We start from the raw sequence: 25,069 nt of genomic DNA on the forward strand, positions 1-25,069 counted from the left end.
CAACTCGTAGAACCAAGGAATCCCAGGAATATTTTCACACAATCTTCCGTAGATAACTCATGCAAAAAAATTGAAAGAAAACCTCAAAGCTCCTCTTGAATGCTCTAATATTGTGACTTGCAAGATAGGTCAAATTATTAGCTTATAATCCGAGTCTCGAAGGTTTCGTGTGTCACTCGAGCACCTGACTAGAAGGGGTCACGAGTAATGAGTTTGAGAAGGAATGACAAGATTTGAATGTGCTATCATACCACATTAGACAAATCGGTTTTTTTTTTTTTTTTTTAAGTTTATGCTGATAAATAGAGAATGGCTATGGAATATAAGGTTTTGGCAAACAAGATGCGACATTTTTGTACTCAATTTGAGAGAAGTTTCATACCTCCGGTCCGATTCCCAGTTCTACTCTAAGACTATGCTCATCCCTAAGAGAAATTAGGTTGCATGTACAAAAGAATCACGAATTGTTGCATGTGGATCTTTTTGGACCAAGTCCGAGAAAAGGTTCATACCTCCGACCCATGAAACGAAAGCGACATTTGAATTCGTTGTTTAAGATTTTACATGGCGATTAAAGCGGACAACAACTGTTAAAGTGATGGCGCAGCTTTGCATTACGCATGTGGCCGTTGATCAATGAAATACTGACCGTCGGATTCGGGATTATTAAACTAACAAACGGAATATAAGGTTTGGCCTTTCGGACAAAAGTGTGTCCGGTCATGGTCAAACTCGCCAGAAACGGAGAGGGCCGTTGACTTTCAACAGCTTCATGAGACCGACTGGTGCTTCAACCGAGCTCGCTTGCAGGTGCTAGTCCCAAATTCATGTCTGCACTTCTATTTTCTCGACATTTCTGCTGTATAATGGTTATGTTCAGTTAGCGAGTGAGTTGGATCGAAGCTAAGCTCGAAACAAAGGACTTTGATCGCCTTCCATTGAAGTTCCTTTGCCGATGGTTTGCCAGTTCCTTCGACTGGGTTTTGTTCAAGATCTGTAATCTGATATGCTTGCGTGTTTGAGAGTTAACGCCTTCTTGGAAATGAAGAAGAATGATTGAGTGAATCAATGACAGGAAGAAGGAGGAGAAGGAATGTGAGTACAGAACCGAGGTGAACTGGATATCAAATGGTTTGATAGTCTTGTTCTGTCCTCACCATTATTGGTAACTGTTGGTTAGATGAACTGGTGATGTTCACTAGCTAAAAGCTTCGAGGTTCCTTGTCGAGCGTTTTATGCTGAATTTGTAGATGGTTTTGGGCGTTAATTCGCTAGTTTTTTGTTGATGATGTTGTTGGCAATTAGGTGACGAGCTAGGCAAGCGGTGAGTTTGTTCGAGCCTCGTGCAAAAAACAGCATTCTTAATGAATGTTTTCAGCGGAAAATGCGTTGAGCCATTGAGCCCGGAGATGTCTGTCAAGGAGCCGTCGAGAACGCACGGGACGGAGAGTCGAAATAGCAAGGGTGTTCCAAACCAATTGCTGTCTCACTCTCAGCTGAGCTCAGTTGCAGGTGCTACTCTTGTTTTTATGACTTCACCTAAATGTAAGCATCAATTCGCCCCTCCAAATTCATTTCTGTGTAGCCTCCTAATAAAAACTTGTGATTATCTTCTGCTGTCATTTGCTTGGCCTCGATATGTTGATTTAATCTCTGATTCTTAAAATAGCAGCAATTTTACTTGCTCATTTGCACGTGCAACTGTAGATTCTCATGATCTCTTCCTTAGGACTTCAGATATTTTGGAAGAAATTTCCAGAAACTAACTGTTACGACCCTGAAAGAAGCACTAATAAGAGGCAATCTGCAGAAAATATATATGCTACCAAATGAAAGAGGGGTGGTTACATGGATTAATGCGAGAAAAGAGGAAGAAACCAGAAGAATTGGAAGGACAAAGAACTGATTGCGAGACATAGATGGCGTTCGTCATGGTGCCTAACATAGTGTACGATGTGATCTGAATGAGCAATTCTGGACAACTAGTCAGTGTGAGTTGCGAAACTAAACTGAGTCATTCTGTCTGACTCGCTTCTATAATGCATCCCTTCCTAATCCACCTTATCCAGTTTTCCCATCACTTGCGGAAGCTCGAGATTGCAAGTGGGTTCTGGGACAGCTGAGGATAGGTTTCGGTTATCTCCGACAACTGAACCTGCTGGCTTTGTCACCCACTTTTTAATCATGAGGAGTATGCACTTTCCGGCTAAGTCAATGAACCATGAGATTATCCCAACAAGCAGACACATTCCCCATTCTGTGTATGTTAATTTTGAATCACCTGCAATGGCATGTGCTGTCTCAAGAAATGTGGCCTGTAACAACAAAGCGGTAACTGTACCCACCCAGAACCATTTACTTCGACGAACCCCTCTGAAGATGTTGATCTGTTCAGGCTCTCGGGCATTGAATTTGTTGAATACCTGGCATAGGAAGAAGCTGTTGAACATCACCGTCTTGGTTACCTCCTTGCTAAGCCCGAGCATTGTAGGCCCTTTAGACTGTATGGTTGCCAAAAGAGACGTCTGGTAAACCGTTTGTATGATAATATTCACCCACATGGCCTTGGTAATGAGTTGTTTTTCTGCTCCTGGTGCAAATTTCTTCATAAGCATATCACCAGGTGGCTCCATCAGAAGCGCCAAACCACCTAGAGGGGTCAAAACTGAGATCGCCCAGTGGAACTGAATCGTCGTTATAGGCGAACTTCCATAAGAGGCATTTGTGATTAAGGGTACCAACCCCGCGGCTAAGGTCATAGGTAGCTGAAATTGAATGAATTTTCTGATGTTACTGTATATGCATCTTCCGCACTTCACTATGGCCGAGATGGATGTGAGATTGCTTGCCTTGATGACAATGTCGGCGCTCTTTCTTGCTATGTAAGTGCTTCCAGTTTCAAACGTGAGTCCCACATCGGCAGCTTTTAGCATGGGAATGTCATTTGTTCTGTTTCCGACCACTGCAACTGTGTGTCCTTGATCTTTCAAACAACTCAGCAGAAGGAGCTGATCGGAGGGGAGGGAATTCCCCATCACAAAAATACTATCTGCCTTATCCATCCTATCTTTATCAGAAATACTCCGAAATACTTCGCCCTCGATGGCCCATGCATCTGCATCAGGCCGTATTACTCCAAACGACGTAGCAATTTCCTTAAGTGTCGAAACCTCCTCACTCGATACTATCAGTACTTTAATTCCGGCTTCTCTAAAATTTTCTATCACTGTTCTTGTATCCTGCCTGCTAGTCTTCTTCAGCCCCAGCAGTCCCAGCATCACTAGATTGCCTTCATCAAACTTGGAGTCATCAACTTTCTTACAGGCAAATGCGACGGATTCAAGACCTTTTGAGTGCATTTGCTCAATAATGCCTTTAATTTCCTTCCGTTTACTTGTATTCATGAACCTTGTATTCCCTTCAATGTCATAAAATTGTGAACAACTGTCTAATATTGTTGTTGCAGGTCCCTTGCAGTGCAAGAACCTAGGCCCGTTACCTCCATCCTTTCCAATCAATGCTGTAACTATGTTCTCGTTCTCGGTTGGCTGTTTGAACTCAATGCTACTGTCACGTTTCTTCCAGATTTCCATTTTCAATCCCCATTTCTCTGCAGCCCAAGAAAGGATTGAGTTATCCACTGAGGTTCGGCTGTTCTCTTGTATTAGAGAAGATATGCCAATCCCATCCCAAAATGCTTCCAGAACATGGATGGATATTTTGGAATCTTCACTGATATCTTTTCCACCAATACAGCACCTTTCAACTTCTTGTGGGATCAATGTAAGTCCCCCCATTTTGTCGGTGCAGATTATGGTGACTGATGCCATGGTGGCAGTTGTGGATGGTTCTTGAGCAAACATGATTGCGCACTTCTTGTTCCAGCAAGTGATGGCAATAGTGATTGCTAATGGTAGTCCTTCGGCTATTCCAACGAGTAGCAAAGTAAGTGAAGAAGCCAGCATAGTTAACATCCCTTGTGGTCTCAGGGCAACTCTCTTTATAGCTTCATATAATCCCTTCAGAGTATGTGACTTCCCTGAGAAGTCCGGCAGGCCTGTGTTATCATATTCCTTCTTGACCATGAACCGCAAGAACGACACAACAATGATGATTATTGAGATGACAATTCCGATTATTTGTGTCGAAGTGCTCAGCTTTCTGAGTTGCTCCTCTACTGGTGGCATTTTTTGATGGTTGAGCTCTGCTCAACATATTTCCCAACTTTGTCTCGGCACCAACTGAGGTCACCAGCATTTTTCCAGTACCATCAGTTACTTTGGAACCATAAAACAAGAATGGATTATGATCATTGATGATGGGATCAGCTTTGTCATTCACTTCCAAGGATTCAGTGGGTATGAGCAAACCATCAGCAGGAACTTGGTCTCCCTTCTCTAATTGCACAATGTCTCCGAAGAGGACATCGGAGATGCAAATAGTTTGAGGGCATCCCCCTCTGAAAACACGAAATTTCAGTTCCTGATTTTGCCAAGGCTGGTTTCTCGACAGCTGACGCGAACTTTCATTCCTATATTCACAAACTGAATGGACCATCACGATCAGAATGACGGCACCTAGTGTAAGAGCGCCTTCATACCAACCCGTTCTCAGTCCTTTCTCTTTGATCCCAAAGGCCAACGACAGAATGGCCAAAATCAGGAGAAGCAAAATGGTGCAACTATTGCAAGATTTCCTGAGGAAGTGGATGAACCTTCTGTTATGAGCCTCCGACTCGGGTTTAAGGATTGCAGCGTGTCGGCAAAGGAGGTCCTCCTTATGACCTGGAATTCCGTTGACCATATCACTGTTGAGAGCCTCAGCTATCCCTTGGACACCTCCAAAGGCTTGCAAGCTAGTCAAATCCTTCTCCATTATCATCCTAGCAACGTTTTCAATTTGGAGCATCAAATCAGTAGCTTCGTGATTGTTGCGCCCGTTATTGATGAGCAACTCATGTGTGGGCTCTGGTTCCCTGGTATTAGGTAATTCTGGGATCTGCAATAACAGGATATGTTACTTCAGGTGTAGAAATTCCTTCCCCATGTTTTCCTGTAAGCTGCTGCACTATTTCACAGCTTAAAAAGCATCACAAGAGAGCAATTCCAGATCTTTATCTGAAATCATTTCAGCGCATTTCGAGCTATACTTCTAACGGTCGATATCATATGTGCTCATCTGGTTAGTACAGAGAATAATAGATAATGTGTGAAGCCCATCAATGCATGAAGTAGACAAATTGCTATCAGCAATATCAGCAATACATACATACATACATACATACGTACGTACGTACGTACGTAGAATGACACGTCTTAGTTCTGGTGTAGCAAAATAAGAAAAAGAAAGGATGTTCAGTCTTTGTAATCAGATGCATTGTGGATTGCCAATAAGTATCCTAGATTTTGTACGATAGTACTAGGTGACCTGGGGTTATTTCACTTATTCAGAATTCAAGCATTGTCCCTCTAATAGAAAGGTGTGATCGTCTTAGTTACCCTGTAGCTGTAATGCTTTAAAAACTAGTACAACCTGAAGGATCACTACACTTATCAAATTGATTTTCTGTTTGGACTTTGGCAAACCTTGTTATAGTTCAATTTAAGTTGAAGTTTCAAATCTGAAGTGCTTCCAGTATGCTCCTTTTTCAAAAGCGGTAAACTTCGTGAAGCATAAATTCGATGGTCGGAACTTGATTTGTGGCTTCAAACATGTGACATAAATAAATCAGTTAGACATTACATTGTTGGTACTAATGAGTAAGACACTGAAAGTAGCTTTCAAGTTCTCAATCAACTGACTCATTGACTGAGAGACACTTTGCAATGCTTTTTTTAACCCAGTAGCCATGGAATGCAACTGAGACTAGTTGATCTTCTGAATAGAAAATGCTTCCACCATATTGCCACTGAGAAGCCTAAGAGACAATTCTACTAATTTCTGTTTGTTCAATGCATGCTGTTCTTTGGCACATCCTTGCTCTAGATGATGAAGGCAGGTATTCTTGTGAACGAATATGGGTTATTCACACTTGAACTTTTATGACTCAATAGGACATGGAGGAAGAACTATTCCTATTTCAAATGGTTACGTCGCCATCACAGGAAAGGAAAGATTATTTGGAGACTGACGAACTTACACGCAAGACGAAAGACTCATTAAGATTTTTTGTTGGTGGGTTCTTATGAAAGTGTCGTTTGGAAGAAAAAGAGATGATTTTGAGACTGCTCACTTCAGGTTGTTGATCCATCACAGGGTCATATGCAGTCGAAACGCGCACCCGGAGAGCCTTTAGGACCAAGTAGACCAGCCGCCACCGTCTCCTTGGGGTTTTGCCATTATTGATGAGGGCGATCGCTTGCTGAGACTCGATGCCCTGGTCATTAACAAAGCTCTTCTGTGACATCTCTGGATGAAGTTTCACGTTGATCAACTGGAAAAAAGAAAACTACTCACTTGTGCCGCTCTCACAGTGCCATTTGCTATCGAAACGAGCATCCAGAGAGCCTCTAGGACCGAGGAGACCCAATGCCACCGTCTCCTCGGGGTTTTGCCTGTACTGATGGGGAGGTTCTCTTGCTGAGACTCGATGTCCAAGTAGTCATCCGCGAAGCTCTTCTGCGACATCTCTGATTGGAGTTTCCCGCTGGCAAAATGAAAGCTAGTCAAACTTCCAGGTAATGAATGAAGGATCATCACTGAAAAAACCATAGCATATAGTTCTCTCTCTCTCCCCCTTGGAACTTTTAGGCAATGATGGGAGGGAAAACTTTACCTGTTTTACGAATCCCAAATAAGTATCTGTGGATCAACAGCACTAGCAAAGAAGAAAAGGCAGAAGTAGCAGATGGGATTCTGAAAAAAGACTAGTATACAGCAATGGACCTCGCTGTGAGCCGAGCCCCTTCTCGTAGAGATCCCAGTTTGGAGTTTCACGTTGATCAACTGGCAAGAAGAAAGCTAGCCACACTTCCAGGTTCCTCTCTCTCTCTCTCTCTCTCTCTCTCTCTCTCTCTGGGGCAGATGAGACTATGAGTGAAGACTGGTACATACCAATGGTGCTGGGCGGGAGCCTCTTCTTATAGAGACGATGGGTTTAACAGCAGAAAACTGAAAAGCGCGTTTAACTTTCACATTCGGGTGAATTCGAGATTTGCACTTTGTCTTTTCAACCACGTTCTTGCTTTCCCCCCACTGAGGCATTTTTAGGCAAAAGGACAGTCTAACGTGAATAATTGTGTGAGACATCACCTTAATGCCAAAAGTTTCACACGGACTTCAAAATTCAGAAATTTTTTTTAAAAAAAAATTAGATTTTTCAAAAAGAAAATTTAACAGAGAAATTTTAAAATCAAAACTTAATTTAAAATAATCAGCTAAAAAAATTGACAAAAAACTTTAAAAAAAAAAAAAGGCAGATCAGGCAGCTAGGCTTGGCCAGCAGTTCCTTTTTTTTTTATAGCTTTTTCTTAAATTTTTCAGCTTATTTTTAAAATTATTTTAAATAAAAAATTTAAATTTAAAATGGACCTCCGGTGAACCACGTCAGCATCATATATTAATAAAAAAAGTGCCACGTCGGACTTCCAACAAAGAATATCGGAGTTGGCACTTAAGTGATCTTTTTTCAAAAAACTTAGTACTAAAATAATCCGATTGAAACTTTTGGCACTAAAGTGTCCTTTTGATGACATTTTTATATCGATATGAGTGATAGCTTTTATATTTGCCTGTATGTATTATTATCTACTCGATAGCTTCCCTCGACATATAATAGTGTAAAGATACTCTTTTGAGTTCCGCTGATCTATGGAAGAATTGGGTAACATGTCGATGCTTCACATATCTCAGATTAAGTAAGAGTCAAAGCGCGCGTTCCGTACGACTTCGTGAACGGCTTGAACATATCCATTTCAAGGCGCGTCCATGGCTTTCCTTATTGTCTAGCTGTTAGCTGAGTCGTGGATATGATCGTGGATCGGTCCGAATATCTCTAATTATGAGCTTTTGTCATATAGAGATCTCGCATCGACTTTCCAAGCAACTACACGCCATTGACCCCATGGTCCATCCTCAAAAAAGATGATGGTGACCACGAAGTCAGTCGGACAGGATCTATGCTTTTGTTTTTTTGCTGAATTGGAGGTTCATTCACCGCGAGGAAGCTTCGTATTTACCCTCCACGAGCCAAAGACAAGTCAGAAATTGGGAATCCGGAACCAGTAAGTGTTCGGACCGACCTTTCTGCGGTTGGTTGCTCCAATAAAAGAATGAATCTCGCTCTGGTAAATTTGTGTCCAAAAACTGTGTTTCTCCACGGATTCTGTCTCAAGTCTGTATTTTGTTGGGAAAGTAGGAGATCGAACAACAAAATAGATTAAGTACAAAAATAAATTGAACACTAGATTTATGCAATTCGGTCATAGAGATCTACGTTCATGATGAGGCAGCAAATTAAATCCAGTGAGGTGAAAGATTTTGCCCGAAGTTGTTCATTGGACTCACGAGTACGTGTCTAGCTTTTGGTTATCTTGGTCATGTTCCTTGATTCCTCATCAATATCGCAAAATTTACGGCACTGAATGAATTGTCAAGGCTTGGAAGTTGGAATTAGATTCTTTAAATTGTCCGGATGGACACAATTGTTAAAATATGAAAAAAGTTTATGACTCAATTGAAAAAATCGAAAGATTCGGAACCGAATTGACGAAAGTGTAGTAGGTTTAAGGACATTTTTGGACAATTCTCCTGATTCTTTGCAAAGCTTGATAGTTTGATTCTTCAAGCCAACCTCGTTGGGACACCATCTAACCATATCTGGGACCAAACGTTGTTGGGGTTGCGCGGTGTGGCTTGTGATGGGAAGTAGTGAAGCGGAACTACATCGGAGACGACGGTGGTGGGATAGCCGATAATGATGGTTCAAAGAAAAGAGGAAGAAGAAGAAAATAAAAAGTGGGTATAATACTCCATGTGTCGCGTTCAAATATACAAAAAGATCATTTATTTAATGTAATTCTAAAGGTTCGGAACTAAATCGAACAAGAAAGTTTTCATGAATTACATTAAATATCGAACGCGCTCTCAAAGGCCGTCCTTCCGATTTATCCCCCCAAACATTTCATGAAATCTAAGGAGTAAAATGAGGCAAAGTCAAAGTCATCATTCTTCTAGCCGTCGTCGTGAAGTTTCCAAGTTGTTTCTTTCCCTTTCTTTTTTATTTGCTAAAAGACAGGAACTCAAATGGCAAATCCACCAACTGATTTTGTCTTTTTCACTAACAAAGATATCCAAAGTGACCATTAGCGTACAAAAATTATCAATCATACCGAAAGGGATTCCCAAGGCATGGAAAAGGGAAAATTCATCATTCACCTAAACATTAAAGCCATAAATTATTGTCAATAACGAAAAAAAATTATTAGCTAATTATTTTCAGCGATATGAGTGACTATTCCTAGAAAAATGTTTTCAAAATTTTTCATTTTTCACAAAACAAACGCACTCTAATTAAAAAAATGATTAATATCACGAAAAACCCCAAACTGGTACTCATGTAACAAATTTTTCTCAAATTATTTTTTTGATAAAAAAAAATTCCAAAGCGATACATTTGTAATAAATTTACCTTCCATTAGTTTCTCGTTAAATTTTACCATTAAATTATTGAGTTGGATAACACGTGATTGTCGTCAGATGTACTAATTTGGCATTTTTACCCTTTTTTTTGTGGCGGATGTATCGGTTTGAAATTTTTCGTGATATTAATTTGATTTAACGTAAATTTGTCACATGTGTTCGGTTTAGAGTTTTTGATGGTCAAAAAATATATTTTCGGCTAAATTTGTCATAGTATACCAGTTTGGAAGATTTGGTGATCCAAAAAATAGTTTGGGGTAAATTTGTCATAGATATATCGGTTTGAGATTTTTCATAATATTAACCCTTAAAGAAAGAGAATAATAACGTAGTGATGTTGATACTCGGATTAACTATCCACAACAATTGAACTTCTTTTCACTTTTTCGGACTCGAAAAAGAATGAGAACATCATTTTGTTTTCACTTTATTATTCACGAAGAATTATCTTCACTTTTTTACAAAGAAATCGATCGACAAACTACGGCGCGAAATGCATCCTAGACGACCTTCTCCTCATTATAGTTCACCTTTTTAGCTACTTAGGGTGGGTTTGGTTCGACATTTGGAAAGAGCTTTGAGGGAATGCAAATGCTGAAAGCTAATGCTGGGGCTTCTAGCATTGGGCTTTCAGCCTTCCCAAGAGGAATGTTTGGCCAAATGCTCCTTCGAAATGCTTGCCAAACGGTTCAACATTTTTCAAAGGAGCATTCGGGGCCAAATGCTACTTCTAAATGTCGAACCAAACTCACCCTTAATCCCAGTGGTATAAGCTTTCATATGCAGTTGGACATGCCCAAATAAGAAGAGGAAACCCAGCGTGCTCTTCTCCTTAATTTTCTCTAAAATGTGATCTTTCCTATGAAGTCGACCCTTGCGGAATGAATTTCGTTGTTCCACTCAAACGGGCATGCGAGCAGTCTGAACCCTAAAACTCTAAAGACTAACCCTCAAGGTCTTTCTCGTCCGAGTACTCACGATCTCATCGCGCCCGTCGGAAAATCCCATTTCTCGTTGCTGCGGTAGAAGTTTCCTTCTTTTGCAATGCTGCGAATGTCGATTGAAATCATGGAAACTATCTTAATGGGAGCTATCCGGCAAAATCGGATGGTTTCGTTGGGAAAAAAAATGATGGTAGGCCGAAGATCATATTCAAGACTCGCAATAGTTCGATGTTGCCGCGTGGATGCACAATCCATGTACAAGCAGTGCACTAAAAAGAGATTGTGGACGTGGTTGCGGATGAACCTAGCGTGCTGCTCTGGTTCGTTTCATTTTGTGGAAGTTTATCAGCTTGCATTCACCGAGAATTCAGATTGAATGCTATGTATCCTAGTGTATTGTAGCTCTGGATATGTATCAAGTACATGCAGATGTATTTCCTTTCTAGGGTGTGTTTCTTTCACGTAAAATTTCATGATAATAAAAACATCTTCGGTGGAAATTTTTCTGAAGAAAATTATTAGCTTTCATTTGTTTGGCGGTTCAGCTGGAAACGTTTTCGGCTGCTTGAATCTCATTTGAAATAATGGGTACAGAAGAAGGTGAAAAAGTGAGCATTTGTTAAGAGACTTTTTTTTTTTTTACAATAAATTCAATGACTAATTATGGAGTATGGACAGTGAAGAGCATTCTGGGTTTTCCTCTTTCTAATTCTTGCATATTCTGTTCTATTTGATTCCGGGTCCCTGTGAGCAAGAACCCACTTATGAACCACATTGGGAAAATTGTGAGTTTTACATCTTTTGCACTTTTGTCAATTCAGTTATAAACATTTTTATTTTTTATCAATTCAGTCATGTTAGCTAGAAATTGTTAACATGGACGCCAGTAATCCTATATGACACCACCACGTTCACGTGGACAACTTTCATTAATAGTTTAATATTTTTTCAGATTTTTTTCTCTTTTTTATTTTCCTTTTTTTTTTTTTCCCTCCTGTCATCACCCTCGACCTCTGACACCGAGGGTCGCCCTTGCCTCGACCTCTGACATTGAGGGTCACCCTCGACCTCCGACACTGAGGGTCATCCATTTTAAGGTTAGGGTTCTTCTATGGGCAATTTTCCTCCTAAAATCTCTGACGTAGCTTCTCCTTTTCAATCGTGTCGATCATCCTTGGCTCCCTCACATGTGCAAACCATCCTTTGGCCAGCGAGTGAGTTCAATCCTTTATTTGAAACCAAGTTGGCAACTTTATGTCGTTATTTGAAACGAGATCCACTTTATATCCATTTTTAAGAAAGTGACTTCACTATAAATTTTTGTTTGAGACTAAATTATTCACTCCAAGCCTCTTATTCGAGACAAGCTCTACTGTGGCCCTTTTCTTTTTCAGACAACAAGCCTACTTTATTTCCTTATTTGACACTAGGTTATCTGTTTTAGGTTTTTGTCTAAAATAAGGGCAACTCTGAACCCTCTTTAAAAGCAGCCTACCTTGCTGCCCTTACTTGATTTTCCCTTCTTTTGGATCATGAGTCCAACAACTTTTGCCAATTTCAATTGAGCTTCTTAACATATTGACAAGTGGGTGCAGGGCTATGCCTTAAGGAGTTACAAAATATGATAGAGCGAAAGAAAACAAACTTAAAACCGTGCTTTCATCTAACAATATAAACTTTTAAAATAATTAACGATGATTTTTAAAAAAAATTACATGGCACTAGAGTAGGAGATCCTAATTTCAAGTTTCGAAGCCCACGATCGGTCTTTTAGGCTTACAGCGAAGTGCAGCTTATGCATTTAGCTTAACCTTTTTAAAACACTTAACAATAGTCTCACAAGATTTTGCACGTTCTCATTACACAAAAGTACACGAGTGACCGATCTCCACGTAACAAGAACAAGCAAATCTAGACTAATTGTGATCCGTACATGATTGACTCGGATCATGATCACGAAAACTCATGAAGATGCGCCATATCAAATCACAAACACGGTCATAGCTAATCATATCTCCACCATGGTCTATCAGATTTTCCCTTTCTCCACCGATGAGTGGCAAGCTAGACATTAGGGATGTGCACGGGAACCGAATCGATTCTAAAATTGGACATGACCAATCCATTTAGGGTGATCCCTCATTTTAGGTGCGGACCAAACCACTCGGACCACCTGAACCTATATGTCATTTATTTTATTTTTCCTTTTCTTTTAAAAATTAAAAAAAAAATTGCCAAAACACTAAATCGGATCAGTCCACCCCAGGAACCGAACTAACTCGGAAGCAGAACCAACCGGTCCTACTCTCGGTTCTAGGGCGGTGGACCGGCCCAATCCAAAAACCGATCGACTAGGCATATCCATCATGCGAGCAAAAAGAAGTTCTGCCACATGTCCAGAAGAATCACTAGTTATTGCCGTTCCAGAAAAGGCGCAAACTTTCACATCGGACCCACGAAAAGCTGCATTTGAATTCGCTGTTTAAGGTTCTGCGTGGGGATTAACGTGGACAATAACTGCTAACGTGATTGCCCCTTCATTACCGAACATTGCACTCCTCGTGGCCGTTCGATCGAAAGTTGATGAAATACTGACCGTCGGATTGGGGATTATTAAACTGAAAGATGAAATGTTCGGTTTTTCCGTTTTTCACACAGCGAGATCAGTCGTCATCCAATCACCCAAACGACAGGTGTGCGTCCGATAACGGTCGAACTCCACCACAAATGGAGAGACCGTTGACTCTGACCAGCCCCATGGATTGACTGGTTCTTCAACTGAGCTCGCTTGCAGGTGCTAGTATCAAATCCATGCCTGCACTTCTGTTTTCTCGAGCTTTCTGCTGTATAACTATAAGCTCAGTTAGTGATTGGGTCCAGTCGAAGATAAGCTCGGAACAAAGGACTACGATCGCCTTGCGTCGAAGTTCGTTTGCCGCGGGTTTGCCAAACCGTTTCTTCTACTGGGTTTTGTTCAAGATCTGCATTTGAATTTGCACACAGCGTTTGAGAGTTAATGCTCACTTGAGATCAAGAAGAATGGTTGCGCAAATCAAAGATAGGAAGAAGAAGAAGAAGGAGAAGGAAGAGGAATGTGAGGACAGAACTGAAGTGAACTGAAAGTCAATGGTCAATGGTCTTGTGCTGTCCAAACCATTATTCGTTTAACTGTAATGGATGCTTTTTTCGGGTTAGTTCGCTGTTACCCTTGACCATGTTGTTGGCAAATTAGGTAGCGAGGCAAGCCGCGAATCTGTTCGAGCCTCGTGTAAGACAGCATCTTGATGAATGTTCCGATTGCAATCTTTGAGCCATTGGCACGAAAGATGTGTGTTAAGGAGCCCGTCAAGTACTCGCAGGTCAGAGAACTGAAAGAGCAAGGGAGTTCCGAACCAATTGCTGTATCGCTCTCAACTAAGTTCAGATGCAGGTGCTCCTTTTATCTTAATCACTTCACCTACTTGCAAGCATCAATTCGCGCTCCAAACTCATGTCTCGGTAGTCTCTTCCAATAGTTTATGATGGAAGATTACTGAATTATAACTTATGATCATCTCTATATGTCGGGTTAATCTCAGGTTCTTAAGATTACAGCTATTTTACCTGCTCATGTGCATATGCAACTTTCCATTCTGATGAGCTTTTGGGTAGGGTTTTGGATACTTTGTAAGACATTTTCAGAAACCAACTGTTAAGACCTGAAAGAAGTGCTAATAAGAGGCAGTTTACAGAAAACAGGAAGAAAAGAGAAGAATTGGAAGGAAAAGAAATGATTTGGAGGCAAAGATGGAGTTCGTTGTGGCGTCTTATATAATGTACAATGAGATCTGAATGAGCAACTCCGGGCAACTAGTCAGTATAAGTAGCAAAACTAAGGTTAATGAACTGAGTCATTCTGCCTGACTTGCTTCTATCATGCATCTCTTCCTAATCCACCTTATCCAGTTTTTACATCACTTGCAGAAGCTCGAGATTGCTAGCGGGTTCTGGGACAGCTGAGGATAGGTTTCGGTTATCTCCGACAACTGAACCTGGTGGCTTTGTCACCCACTTCTTAATCATGAGGAGTATGCACTTTCCGGCCAAGTCAATGCACCATGAGATTATCCCAACGAGCAGACATATTCCCCATTCTGTGTATGTCAATCTTGAATCACCTGCAATGCGATGTGCTGTCTCGAGATATTCGACCTGCAACAACAAAGCTGCAACTACACCCACCCAGAACCATTTACCGCGATGGACCCCTCCAAAGATGTTCTTCTTCTCGGGCTCTCGGGCATTGAACATGTTGAATACCTGGCATAGAAAAAAGCTGTTGAATATCACGGTCTCAATTACCTTCTTTTTAAGCCTGAGCATTGTAGGCCCTTGAGATTGTATGGTTGCCAAAAGAGATGCCTGGTAAGCTGATTGTATGAAAATATTCACCCACATGGCCTTGGTAATGAGTTGTTTATGTGCTCCAGCTGTGAATTTCTTCATGAGCATATCACCAGGTGGCTCCATCAAAAGAGCCAGACCACCTAGAAGAGTCAAAACTGAGATTGCCCAGTTCAACTGAACCGTCGTTATAGGCGAACTTCCATGACAGGCAACCGTGATTAACGGTATCAACAACCCGGCAAAGGTCATAGTCAGCTGAAATTGAATGTACTTTCGCATATTACTGTATATGCATCTTCCACACTCCATTATGGCCCAGATGGATGAGAAATTACCTTCCGTGATGACGATGTCGGCGCTCTTTCTTGCAATCTCAGCGCTCCAAGTAGCAAATGTGAGTCCCACATCAGCAGCTTTTAGCATGGGAATGTCCTTTGTTCTGTTTCCCACCACCGCAACTGTGTGTCCTTGATCTTTCAAGCACTTCACCAGAAGAACCCCATCGGATGGGAGGGAGTCCTCCACCACAGAAATTCTATCTGCCATGTCCTTCCTCTCTTTCACAGAGCTATTCCGAAATCTTTCACCTGTGATGACCCGTGCATCTGAATCAGGCGGTATCACTTCAATCTCTGTAGCAATGCTCTGAAGCATTGAAACCTTCTCACTCGATACTAATAGTACTTTGATTCCGGCTTCTGTACATTTATTTATCGCCTCTCTTGTATCTTCCCTGCTAGTCTTGTTCAGCGCCAATAGTCCCAGCATCGTTATATCGTCTTTATCAACTTGCTGACAAGCAAATGCGATGGATTTGAAACCGTTTGAGTGCATTTTCCCAATGCTGTCTCCAAAAATCGCCTTTTCCCTTTCATCCATGGGCATTGGTATCCCTTCAATGTCATAAAATCGTGTACACATTTCTAATATTATTTTTGCAGGTCCGTTAAAGTGCAAGAACCTAGGCCCGTTACCTCCATCCTTTCCAACCAATGCTGCAACTATGTTCTCGTTGTGGGTTGGCTGTTCGACCTTAGCAATACTGTGAATTTGCTTCCAGGTTTCCATTTTCAGTCCCCATTTCTCTACGGCCCAAGAAAGGATTGAGTTATCCATTGAGGTTTGGCTGTTCTCTGCTAGTAAAGACGATGCGCCAATTCCATCGCAAAGTGCTTCCCTAACATAAGTCGGTACCTTGGAATCTTCACTGATAACTTCTTTACCAATCCAGCACGTTTCCACTTCTTGTGGCGTCAATGGTAGTCCTCCTGTTTTGTCAGTGCAGATAACTGTGACTGATGCCATGGTGACCGTAATGGAAGGTTCTTGAGCAAAGGTCTTGTCACCTAGCATCCTCTTGTTCCAGCAAGTGATGGCAATGGTGATTGTTAATGATAGTCCTTCAGCTATCCCAACTAGTAGCAAAGTGAATGAAGTCAGCATATTTAACATCCCGCATGGTCTTAGAGCAACTCTCATTATAGCTTCATGTAATTGCTTCAGAGAATGTGGCTTCCCTGCGAAGTCTGGCAGGCCCGAGTTTTGATGTTCCTTCTTGAGATTGAACCGCAAAAACAGCACCACACTGATGATTATCAAGATGACAACACTGATTATTTGCTTCATTGTGCTCAGCTTGTTAAGTTGCTTCTCTACTGGTGTCCTTTTTGACGTTTGAGCTCTCCTCGACATATTTCCCAACTTTGTCTCGGCACCGACTGAGGTCACCAGCATTTTGCCAGCACCATCAATTACTTTGGAACCATAAAACAAGAATGGATTCTGATCATTGATGATGGCATCAGCTTTGTCATTCACTTCCAAGGATCTAGTGTCAATGGGTATGAGCAAACCATCTGCAGGAACTGGGTCTTCCTTCTCTAATAGCACAACGTCTCCCGAGATAACATCACAGATGCCAATAGGTTGAGGGCGTCCCCCTCTTAAAACATGAACTTCCAGTTTCTGGTTTTGCCAAGGCTGGTTTCTCGACAGCAGACGTGAACTTTCATTCCGAAATTCACAAACTGAATGGACCATCACGATCAGAATGACAGCGCCTAGTGTAAGGGCGCCTTCATACCAACCCGTTCTCAGTCCTTTCTCCTTGATCCCAAAGGCCAACGACAGAATGGCCAAAATCAGGAGGAGCAAAATGGTGCTACTATTGTAAGATTTCCTGAGGAAGTAAATGAACCTTCTGTTATGAGCCTCCGACTCATGTTTAAGGATTGCAGCGCGTCGGTGACGGAGGTCCTCCTCATGACCTGGAATTCCATTGGCTATATCACTGTTGAGAGCCTTAGCTACCCCTTGTACACCTCCAAATGCTTGTAAGCCATTCAAATCCTTTTCCATTACCATCCTAACAATGTATTCAGTTTTGAGCACCATATCAGTAGCTTCATGATTGTTGCACCCGATACTGATGACCAACTCATGTGTCCGCTCTGGTTCCGTGGTATCCGGTAATTCCGTTCTCTGCAGCAACAGAATATGTTACTTCTTTTCATTTTTCTTTTTTCGCTCAAAAAATATATGTTACTTCAGGTGTAGGAATTTCTTCCCAGTGCTTTCCTGTAAGCTGCTGTACTATTTCACAGCTTAAAAAGCATGACAAGACAGCAATTCCAGATCTTTATCTGCAATCATTTCAGCGCATCGAGCTATACTTCTAGTGATCGTTATCATATGTGCTCATCTGATTTTTTTTTTTTTTGGTAAAGGTAAGTGCTCATCTGATTAGTACAGAGAATAACAGATAATGTGTGAAGCCCATCAATGCATGAAGTAGACAAGTGCTATCAGCAACATATGCATAAATATATAGACAAGTGTACATTCCACCGTTGAGACTTGATTTGTGGCTTCAGAACACTTCATGGAAATCAGTTGCAGCAGACCTAGAGATTATAGTTTCGGCACTAATGAGGAAGAGCGTGAAAGTAGCTTTCAAGTTTTCAATCAACTGATTCATTATGTGAAAAAAAAAACATCTTTTTGTGACCCAGTACCCATGGAATGCAACTGAGACCAGCTCATCTTCTGAATAGGAAGTGCTTCCGCCATGTTGCTGCTGAGAAGCCTAAGGGACAATTCTATCACTTATGTCGCTTAAAAAAATGAATAAATGAACTTTTTTTCATCACTTGCAAAAATAGTTAGGCATAAATTGCTATCGAACTAATTTTTCTAAATGATATAACAATCATTTTTCGGAAAATGTTTTTCAAATTGCTTATTTTCCGTGAAATAAACACACCCTAAGGGACAATTCTACCAATCTCATCTAGCTACCTACCCATCTATGCGTCGTGTTCATCGGCACAATTGCTCAAGATGGTAAAGAGGGTGATCATGTGAATGGATATGGGTTGATTACGCTGGAAGTTATATGACTAGATAGGACGTGGAGGAAGTACCAGTCTGGGTTCGAAATGGGAATGTCACCATCACATGAAAGATCTGTCGGAGATTGGTGAACTTCTAAGCAAGACAAAGATAGGAAAGATCCCTTGTTAAATGTTTTGGTGGTGAGTTGTTATGAAAGTGCTTTGTGGTATTGTGATGGAAAAGGCAATGATCTGAGACTACTTACTCCAAGCTGTTTCTCCATCACGGTTTCATCTGCTGTCGAAGAGACCCGGAGCGCCAGCTGCGACTCGACATCTTGATCTTCAACCACACATGTCTTAATATCAGTGTTATTTGCATCGACGAGGATGCTCTCCTGCAGAGACTCGATATCCGGGGAATCCGCCGAGCTCTTCTGCGACATCTTTGGATGGAGCTTCACGTTGATCAGCTGGCAAAAAGAGAACTAGTCCCACTTACCAGCCTACCAAGCACATAGTCTCTGTCTCTCTCTCTCTCCAATGAACTTCTTAGCAAAGATAAGGAGGAAAACTTTACATCTTTGATGAACCCAGAAGAAGTAGATGCTTGAAGAACCCTAGCAGACAACAAACGAAGGGTGTACGGCAAGGGAGCTCGAGGTGAGCCCCTTCTCTCTCTCTCTCTCTCTCTCTCTCTCTCTCTCTCTCTCTCTCTCTCTCCAATGAACTTCTTAGCAAAGATAAGGAGGAAAACTTTACATCTTTGATGAACCCAGAAGAAGTAGATGCTTGAAGAACCCTAGCAGACAACAAACGAAGGGTGTACGGCAATGGAGCTCGAGGTGAGCCCCTTCTCTCTCTCTCTCTCTCTCTCTCTCTCTCTCTCTCTCTCTCTCTCTCTCTCCAATGAACTTCTTAGCAAAGATAAGGAGGAAAACTTTACATCTTTGATGAACCCAGACGAAGTAGATGCTTGAAGAACCCTAGCAGACAAGAAACAAAGGTGTGCATGGGAACGGATCTCGAGGTGAGCCCCTCTAAAAGGAGGCTGAAATGCGCGTGGGACCTTCAGGGAAATGCCTGACAGACGCTAAATTGGAAAGCACAATGGTGGAGTCTGGCAGAAGCTCGACAACCTTTTAATCCCATCCTCAACTTCACGAAAATGGATCGTATGATAAAGTTCGATTTGACGGGATCGGAGGCTTATTCGATGCGCGTGAAGGGGCCGATCTGCTCGCGTTTACGGAAACCGAGAAGAGTTGGACATCGCTTCATGGCAGGAGTACAAAGATATTTGTGCATGACTTCCATATGAAAATGGCGAGGGGTTTTGGCTGAGAGAGTGGATAGGAGGAGAAATGAGGGGAAATCATGAAGTGCACTAGCATAAGACTTATACATTCGTGACCGGGCATCGCCATGCTATGTGGCACGACCGCCACGCTATGTGGCACGACCGCCACGTCCTGTATTGCCGGTTAAAAATTAGTTGGAATGACTACCGTTGTGTTTGATTCGCTTTTGGGGAAAGCCTTTAAGGAAATGCAAAAGATTTTAAAGGAATTTTCCGAAGTACAATTTGTGTTTGTTAAATTATAATCTAAAGTCCATTGTAAAGTGACTTTGAGAAATATTCTATTTGTAAAATACTTTTTCTATTTTTTTGTTGAAAAAAATAAAATCGAACCCTTCACCAGCTTCACGAAGGGCTCAGGCCTCCCGAGACCGTCTTCTAAGGACGCACGCCTTGAGGCAACCCCAGGCAGCCCTTACTAGGGTCTTGTGACATCCACGAAGGATAGTGTGCCTCGCGAAGGTCGCGTGACCCCAACCCTCCCAAGACGAGGTTGCATAATGTCGGCAGACGTTAGGCGGCCTCACGTAACTCTCGACGGAGCTTCCCGGGCGAACTATGTGGAGAAGATGAATAGTTTTTACAAAGGTAAAGTAAAATAAATAAATAAAAATTGGTGATGATAGTTTTGGAAGAAAAAAAATTGTTAACCTTAGGAAATGTCAATCCGAATGTGGTGAAAATACCTTGGGCTATAAGCTTTGCCAAGGCCAGCATTTGGCTTAAGGAGTGGCCAAAAAAGTTTGCAAACACCCTAAGGTTACATTTGGTCATCTAAATTTATAGCCATGATAAGATTAGATATGATAAAATATGAAATCAAGCATATTGTCCGATGAATCACAGTACAAAGCCGGATATTTTCATATATTATCATGTCGTCATTGGATATTTACGATACATTGGTGTAAATAAATATGAAAATGTGTAAATTGAGATTGTAAGTGTCGACACCTAAATTTTGATTTTCCTTTAATCATTTATCTCCCATAAAAATTAGGAGTTAAATTTTAATTCTTACAAAAAAAAATGACTTGTCGTTCATATTTAATTTTTTGCATTGCGTTCCATTTGCATATTTACCGGACCAGTAGTGAATGGATATTTTTCAAAGTTTTGAGCATAATTGCACCGAACCCCGTAGTGATGATGCATAGATTTTTAGTCCCGTAGGACATGATCGGAGATGGGGAAGAGGAATTTCCCCGAGGGGGTTTGGGGGGCAAAAGCAAAATATGAAAATGGCAGTCAATCCTCAGTCGGGAGTCTGCTAGAGAGAGGAAATCACATGGAAGGGGGAAGAGAGAGGAGAGAAGTTTTTGAGTCTCTCTCCTATTCCACCATCTCTTTAGCGGGCTAAAGACAAAGATGAGAGATTTAGAGAAGGGAATACAGAGCTCGAGAAAAGGGGGGAATTGAAAAAGGGAAAATTGACCAAAAAATAAAGAAAGGAAAAGAAAAGAAAAGAAAGATGACACGGCAAAAGTGTGCAAAAGGTGAGAAGACGACAGCGTGCCCCAAAAATTGTCGCAAGAGACAGATGGCATTAGGGTTAGGTCACCAGGCAAGCTGCAACGAAAAGAGCTCATTAGGGCATTTATAAAGGTGCTGTCACTAAAGGGACCCACATTTTAAGGAAGGGCTCAGGCCACCCCAGACCGTCTTCTAAGGGCGCACTGTGGGAAGCGACCCGAGGCGGGCCCTCAAGAAGGTCGCGTGACTTCAACCCTCCCAGCTGAGGCCACGCAACGTCGGCGGATGTCCGCCGGCCTCACGCAACTCCTCGGCGGAGCTTCACCGGCGATCTGCATGGAAAAGATGGATAGCTCTTGCAAGGGCAAAATAAATAAATAAATAAATAAAAAGAAAAAAATTGGTGAGGGTAGTTTTGGAAGAAAAAAATTATCGACCTTAGGAAATGTCATTCTGAATATGTTGAAAATACCTTGGGCTTTAAGCTTTGTCAATGCCAGCATTTGGCCAAAGGAGTGGCCAAAAAAATTTGCAAATACACTACGGTTGCGTTTGGTCATTTAAATTTGTAGATAAAATAGAATTAGATATAATAAGATATGAAATTCAAGGATTTTGCTATGTTATATTCACCGTTTGATGAATCACAACAACGGAAAATGATATATTCTTTTATTATAATGGTCATTGTTTGGTATTTACGACATATCAGTATAAATAATAATGAAAATGGATAAACGGAGATTGTAAGAATTTCTGACAATTCATTGTAAGATTGTAATCGGGGTGTATCTGATTTTTGGTATTGTCTATTTCCCGCCCTTTTTTTAATGGCGATCTTAATGCTTTTTGCTAGTGTTTTAATGCTCATTAACAACCTAGCTATTGTATAATCAAATTATTTGTATCGATTTTGTACATGCATCGCGATTAGTATTACCTAGCGATAGTCTCATCGAAATAACGGTCTATTGAATCAAGTCAATCGCATTTAACAAAAAAAAAAAAGAATTTGGTTGTGAAACAGTGCTAATATTCTTTATTATGAAAGAAATGATTAACGTTATGCTCACTTAGATTTCTAGTTATTTGTCATCGACCTTGGTGGTCACAACTTACAAGTAAAGGAGTCAATTCCCACGCACTTTGTGAATATTGTGTTATTTCTTTTATGTCTCGAGTTTGAATTTTTACGGAGATAAATATGCAAGATTTGACGAGATTTGACTTCGTGGACTTCTCTTTGGCGGTTTTCCTTTTGGGCGAATAAAAGGAAGGGCATATAAGCTTGTGGGCCCATGGAGTAATAAAAAGAAAAAGGAAGATCTTGATCCGATAGGAAAGAAAGAAGTGCACGACTTCTTTCTTGAGTAATGCTAGGTCAAGGGTTTGACCAATAGAGGGACCCACGCATATATACTATTTCTTTCTTTTTGTTGTACGGTGAACTCCTGGGATTAGAAGAGCAGCGCTGCGGAGACACAAAATAAAAAAAAAAAAAGATCCCACCGTGCCGCACAAAAGATTGAAGTCGCGAACAGGGGAGGCTCTGAGATGGATGACTCGCGAAGACGAAAAAAAAAAAATAAGGGCGAACGAAAGAGGCGACGTTCTCTTGATCGCGCGAGGAGCCTTGAGCATAGTAGATTTGCGCGTGAGTTTTCATATATCCAATTAAGTTATTTTATTTGTGAATACTTAGGGTTTTGGTATAATCTAGGTGCGGGAAACACGAGCGTATTGAGCGATTATAATTCCGATTCTCCGATTATAGTGGATTGTTCTTGCTGGCTCTCCCATGGATGTAGGTATCGATATTTAAACCGAACCACGTAATTTCTAGTGTCCTTTATTGTTCATTGTTATTTCTCTGGGCTTTTCGCATTGATTTATTTGCAAGATATGGATTAGTTTTCGCGCATTATTTTTCATCATATTGCTATTTTGATTTTAGTAAATTTAACACGGCCACTCTCGTCAAAATCGCATGCTATTTTCTTTTTACAAAGACAAAAAAAAAATCACAATTACATAGAATCTAGCTCGAAAAATATGAAGAAGCACATGATTTTTGATAGCTCGCACGTTGTATCATGTTGTAAGTTAGTTTCACGAATTATAAAAACAAATTAAAATAATTTTGACGAAAAGTGCGAGAAAAGAACCAAGACAAAGATAAAGTGAGTGTAGAGAGAGTTACTTATCTTCTTTCTTGCTTAACTCCATGTGGAAAAATACGTCATTTTACGCGTAGATTGAAACGAAACAATGATTTTTTTTTTTTGTGATTTTCTAATTTTGGTATCTATTTTTACGCTACTTTGCCGACCGCCACATGATTCTAACTTAATATTTTAGAGCAGGTGAAAAAATAACCAAAACTCCAAAACTATGCCCATCGCAACACATTTGCCTTAAAAAAAATTTTATGACAAAAAAAAATATCAAATTTATACATATGTTACACATATAGCCTTCGTCAATGAGCACTATTAAAAAAACTGTTTACACAGACGCCAAAAAGCAAACGGTATTGGCATGACCTCTATGTGGCTTAAGTGAAATGAAAACGATGTAATTATGGCTGCAAAACTATCTGATGGAACCTTGGTGGAGGGCAAATGGGTCACATAGGTATACGTTTGGAGTTTCTATGTCACAAGAAAAATTATAGGGTAAATGTATCACAAGAAAAAAAGTTCGGGGCAAATAAGTTGCGGTAGGCGTAGTTTAGAATTTTTGGTGGCTTTTTCCCTTTAGAGTGTGTTACGGGAATTTATGGTTTTTTCGGTGATCATGCAATAGACCAATGAACAACAGTCTAAGACAATTTCAAAGAAAGTAGATAGAAAATAGAGAGGACACATCAAGACTTACATGGTGCGATTCGATTCATTACTCACGTTCACGGGAAGAGCATTTGCAAAAGTTCTCTTGTAAATTCAAAGAATTACAAGCAGACTGCACAAGCCCTCAAGTATGTCCCAATAGTAGAACCAAGCAATCCCAGGAATATTTTCCACACAATCTCCCATAGAGAACTCATCTATGAAAAATTGAAAAAAAAAAAATACCTCAAAACTCCTCTTGAATGCTCTAATATTGTGACTTACAAGATAGGTCAAAATTATTAGCTTATAATCCCAGTCTCAAAAGTTTAGTGTGTCGCTCGAGCACCCGACTAGAATGGGTCAGGAGAATGCTACATGGCCTATAAATATCATCACAAGTTGTGGACCCAGTACCATGAGTAATGACTTTGCGAAGGAATGATATGATTTGAATGTGCTATGATACCACATTAGACAAACCGTTTTTTTCTAAAACTTTCTGCCGATAAATGGAGAGTGGGTATTGAATATAAGGTTTTGACTAACGAGATGCGATATTTTTGTACTCAATCTGAGAAAAGGTACATACCTACGGTGCGTTTCTCGATTTTACTCCGAAACTCTGCTCACCCTAACAGAAATTAGGCTACATGACCAAAAGAATCACGAATTGTTGTATGTGAATCTTTTTGGACCCAGTCCCAGAAAAGGTTCATACCTCCGACCCTTGAAATGAAAGCTACATTTGAATTCGTTGTTTGAGATTTTGCATGGCTATTAAAGTGGACAACAACCCGTGATTGCACAACTTTGCATTACGTATGTGGCCGTTGATCAGTGGAATACTGACCGTCGGATTCGGGATTATTAAACTAACAAACGGAAAATAAGGTTTGGTCTTTCGGACAAAGTGTGTCCGGTCATGGTCAAACTCGCCTGAAACGGAGAGGGCCGTTTGACTTTCACAGCTTCATGAGACCGACTGGTGCTTCAACCGAGCTCGCTTGCAGGTGCTAGTCCCAAATTCATGTCTGCACTTCTATTTTCTCGACATTTCTGCTGTATAATGGTTATGTTCAGTTAGCGAGTGAGTTGGATCGAAGC

At 40.9% G+C, this 25,069-nt stretch overlaps 3 protein-coding genes across 3 annotated transcripts; 1 reads left to right on the forward strand and 2 right to left on the reverse strand.

Moving 5' to 3' along the window:
• The first annotated feature begins 1,341 nt into the window (after positions 1-1,341).
• Positions 1,342-3,855, forward strand: LOC125314282. Its single transcript, XM_048276235.1, has 2 exons — positions 1,342-1,545; positions 3,467-3,855. Exons 1-2 carry the CDS (start codon positions 1,365-1,367, stop codon positions 3,853-3,855), a joined length of 570 nt encoding a protein of 189 aa, XP_048132192.1. The 5' UTR covers positions 1,342-1,364.
• A 1,664-nt stretch (positions 3,856-5,519) lies between these two features.
• Positions 5,520-15,718, reverse strand: LOC125314231 (putative calcium-transporting ATPase 13, plasma membrane-type). The gene is made up of 3 exons (XM_048276010.1): positions 14,470-15,718; positions 6,771-6,775; positions 5,520-5,532 (listed from the first exon to the last, which is right to left on the reverse strand). The coding sequence occupies exon 1, from the start codon at positions 15,621-15,623 to the stop codon at positions 14,532-14,534; it is 1,092 nt and encodes a 363-aa protein (XP_048131967.1). The 5' UTR covers positions 15,624-15,718; the 3' UTR covers positions 5,520-5,532; positions 6,771-6,775; positions 14,470-14,531.
• Positions 15,719-15,739: 21 nt separating this feature from the next.
• LOC115733585 (calcium-transporting ATPase 12, plasma membrane-type-like) lies at positions 15,740-18,747 on the reverse strand. Its single transcript, XM_048276237.1, has 5 exons — positions 18,568-18,747; positions 17,984-18,054; positions 17,515-17,572; positions 15,944-17,450; positions 15,740-15,837 (listed from the first exon to the last, which is right to left on the reverse strand). The coding sequence occupies exons 1-5, from the start codon at positions 18,745-18,747 to the stop codon at positions 15,740-15,742; spliced, it is 1,914 nt and encodes a 637-aa protein (XP_048132194.1).
• Between the last annotated feature and the right edge of the window lie 6,322 nt (positions 18,748-25,069).

Source organism: Rhodamnia argentea, chromosome 3 (genome assembly GCF_020921035.1).
Source record: "Rhodamnia argentea isolate NSW1041297 chromosome 3, ASM2092103v1, whole genome shotgun sequence".
Classification (NCBI taxonomy): domain Eukaryota; kingdom Viridiplantae; phylum Streptophyta; class Magnoliopsida; order Myrtales; family Myrtaceae; genus Rhodamnia; species Rhodamnia argentea.